The sequence below is a fragment of the Impatiens glandulifera genome, chromosome 7 (genome assembly GCF_907164915.1).
Source record: "Impatiens glandulifera chromosome 7, dImpGla2.1, whole genome shotgun sequence".
NCBI classification, from domain to species: Eukaryota; Viridiplantae; Streptophyta; class Magnoliopsida; order Ericales; family Balsaminaceae; genus Impatiens; species Impatiens glandulifera.
Window position 1 is genome coordinate 29,142,718 of NC_061868.1, and position 2,749 is coordinate 29,145,466.

At 22.8% G+C, this 2,749-nt stretch overlaps 1 protein-coding gene across 1 annotated transcript; it reads left to right on the forward strand.

Annotated features, from left to right (window-relative positions):
* Window positions 1–1,609: 1,609 nt before the first annotated feature.
* LOC124910325 (RING-H2 finger protein ATL70-like) lies at window positions 1,610–2,439 on the forward strand. Its single transcript, XM_047450957.1, has one exon. It carries the CDS (start codon window positions 1,670–1,672, stop codon window positions 2,264–2,266), a length of 597 nt encoding a protein of 198 aa, XP_047306913.1. The 5' UTR covers window positions 1,610–1,669; the 3' UTR covers window positions 2,267–2,439.
* Window positions 2,440–2,749: the final 310 nt, after the last annotated feature.

The window sequence follows — 2,749 nt, forward strand, 5'->3', positions numbered from 1 at the left end:
TTATTAAGGATAATGTAATATTTATTTTTTATTTGTACGATGCATTTTCTATTTAAAAAATAACCACTTCAACATTTATATTGTTTTTTGTATGAATCTTAAATTACAAATTCTAAGTAATTATTAGTTTATTATTATTATTATATATATATTATAAATAATAATAGAGTATGAATTTTTTATATATTTATAATAAAACTAAATAGATCTTATTATAGTTAATTTTGTTTTAGTTTAGTATTAAAAATATATATAATTGTTTATTTTCAAATTTATATATAATTATATAATAAATTTCTATAAAAATATATAATTTTAAATTTTATTTGCTAAACAATAACTACATCATATAAAAAAAATATCTTAATCCATATTTATATATATTTTTTTGTTATAATTTTAAATTAATTTGTTTTTAGTAATATTAGTTTAGTATACCTATCAGGTAGTCTGTGGAAATAATTTTAAATAAAAAATATGAACATATTTAAATATATTACTAATTATCTTTAATTAAAAAAAAATAAGAATTATTAATTTATATATATATATATATTCGTTAAAAAAATAAATATATATATATATTTTAAATTATAACATAGTCTTTATTAAATAAAAAAAATAATTATATGAATTTTATACAGATTAATTTTGAAAAATAAATAAATTCTATTATATTAAATTTTGTTTTTATATTTTAATTTAAAAATCAAGAAATATTAATGAGCCTAACTTTTCTAATGAATATAAAAAACAATTATGGAATAATTGGATGAACATTTAGGTGTTTTAGTAACATAAAAATAGAATTGGAATCAAGAGGTTTAATTTTAATTATTAAATTTGATAGATCCTTAAAATTAGAAATTATAACTATAATTATAATCAAATTTAAAATATTTTTATAATCTAAATTCTTTTTTTTTTATATATAGAAATTGTATTTCAAATATATATATATATATATATAAATATATATATATATATATTATATTATATTATTAGACAAAACTATTTTATTATTTTATCATTACAACACAATTAATATGTTTATGATGCTTTTTATTTTTAAATTTTAAATGTCAAATTAATATTTTTTTTAATTTTATAATTAACTTAAATTATAATATATATATATATATATTAAATATTTTGTTTTTTTTAACTTAAAAAAAATATTTTTTAATTTAGTAAGTTAATCTATAAAATCTTTTTTTTACTTAATAAAAATTGATCACAAAAATTCTTAATCTCTAATTTATTATAATAATTTGTATCAAATCAATATTTTAATAATAAATATTTAAATTATTTTTATTAAATTTTTATAAATATAAGAATTAGAATTAATTACCATTTATAATTTTCAAATATAAAAATAACTTGAAATTGAATCCGAAACTAGTGAATTATTAAAAAGTGTAAGCATTAGAAAATTTTCAATGATGATTTAATATAATTATTGAGTATAAAGTGGGAAAATAAATAAATAAATAATAATATTATATTTATTTAGGATGTTTTGGAATCTTGTTTCCTTCTACCTACAATCTAATCCAATAAATACGGACGAGTATCCCCATTCTAAAGCCCCCATCTTGTTCCTCCTCTATTCCTCCTCCATTGCTGATTGCCGAAGCTTTCATCGAGAGAAGAGAAGAGAAAAGAGATGATATCCAGGTCGGAAAAGATTAGATTGATCACAAGAGCAATTCTGTACATAATCGCCGTCACATTATACTGTATGTTCAGAGAAATCAAGCAAAAAGCCATAACTTTACTCCCCAATCTCCGTCTCTTCAAGCACACCGCCGATGAACTCTTCTCATCAACCACCGCCTCCTACGAATATCCAATCAACACCATCACCACTCACAGTCACATCTTCATGGTCGACGGTTATCCTTCTCTCTCTCCAATCCCAAACCACATCGTAACCGCTGCCATCAAGCTCACTCTGCCCATCATCCGCTACGCCGATTTTCTTCACCCGGAATCTAATCAGGATACAACAACTAATGGATGTGTGGTGTGCTGGGAATGCGTACAACAGAGTGATGAAATTAGGGATCTGCCTAATTGTAGACATGTGTTTCACAGAGATTGTCTAGATCGGTGGGTGGATGAAGCACAAGTTACATGTCCGCTCTGTAGATCTATGCTTCTTCCTCCCTTAACCAATCCTTGGGCGGTGGTCAGAGAATCTAACTCGGCTTTGCAGCAAGAACAAGAACAAGATCAACAACAGATTATTTCTCAATATTAATTAATTAGGTAGGTTCATCTCTTCAGATCTATTGCCCCGATTGATTGTACATCCTTATATAATTGGAGTCTTGGTTTGAGATTATTCTTTTTCTTATTATGATCTTCGATCTGATTACTTAATTCAGTATATGATAACTGATTGAAGAAGAAGATGAAGAAGAATCAAATTCAGTACATATAAGACTCCATTAGTATTTCTTCACCAATTGTTGTCTTTAGTAGTAGCAGTTATCATCATCTTCTTCTTTCTTGTTCTGGTTTTGATTAATTAGGGTTTTCAATCTTCAACTACTTCTTGGGATCTATCATCTATGAAGTTGTGTGTACTGAAGCCTGTCCAAAAAAAAAAAAAAAAATCATCTTTTTCATAATTTTTTTTTAACATTTTTCAATTTAATTCATTATTAATTTATATAATTATTAAAAAATATATATATAACTTACCTTTATTCCATTTTTATCCAAAATTTTATTCTTTATT

Bases quoted from the DNA above. Each gene is read 5' to 3' on its own strand.
- LOC124910325 (XM_047450957.1), top strand. From the start codon at position 1,670: ATGATATCCAGGTCGGAAAAGATTAGATTGATCACAAGAGCAATTCTG.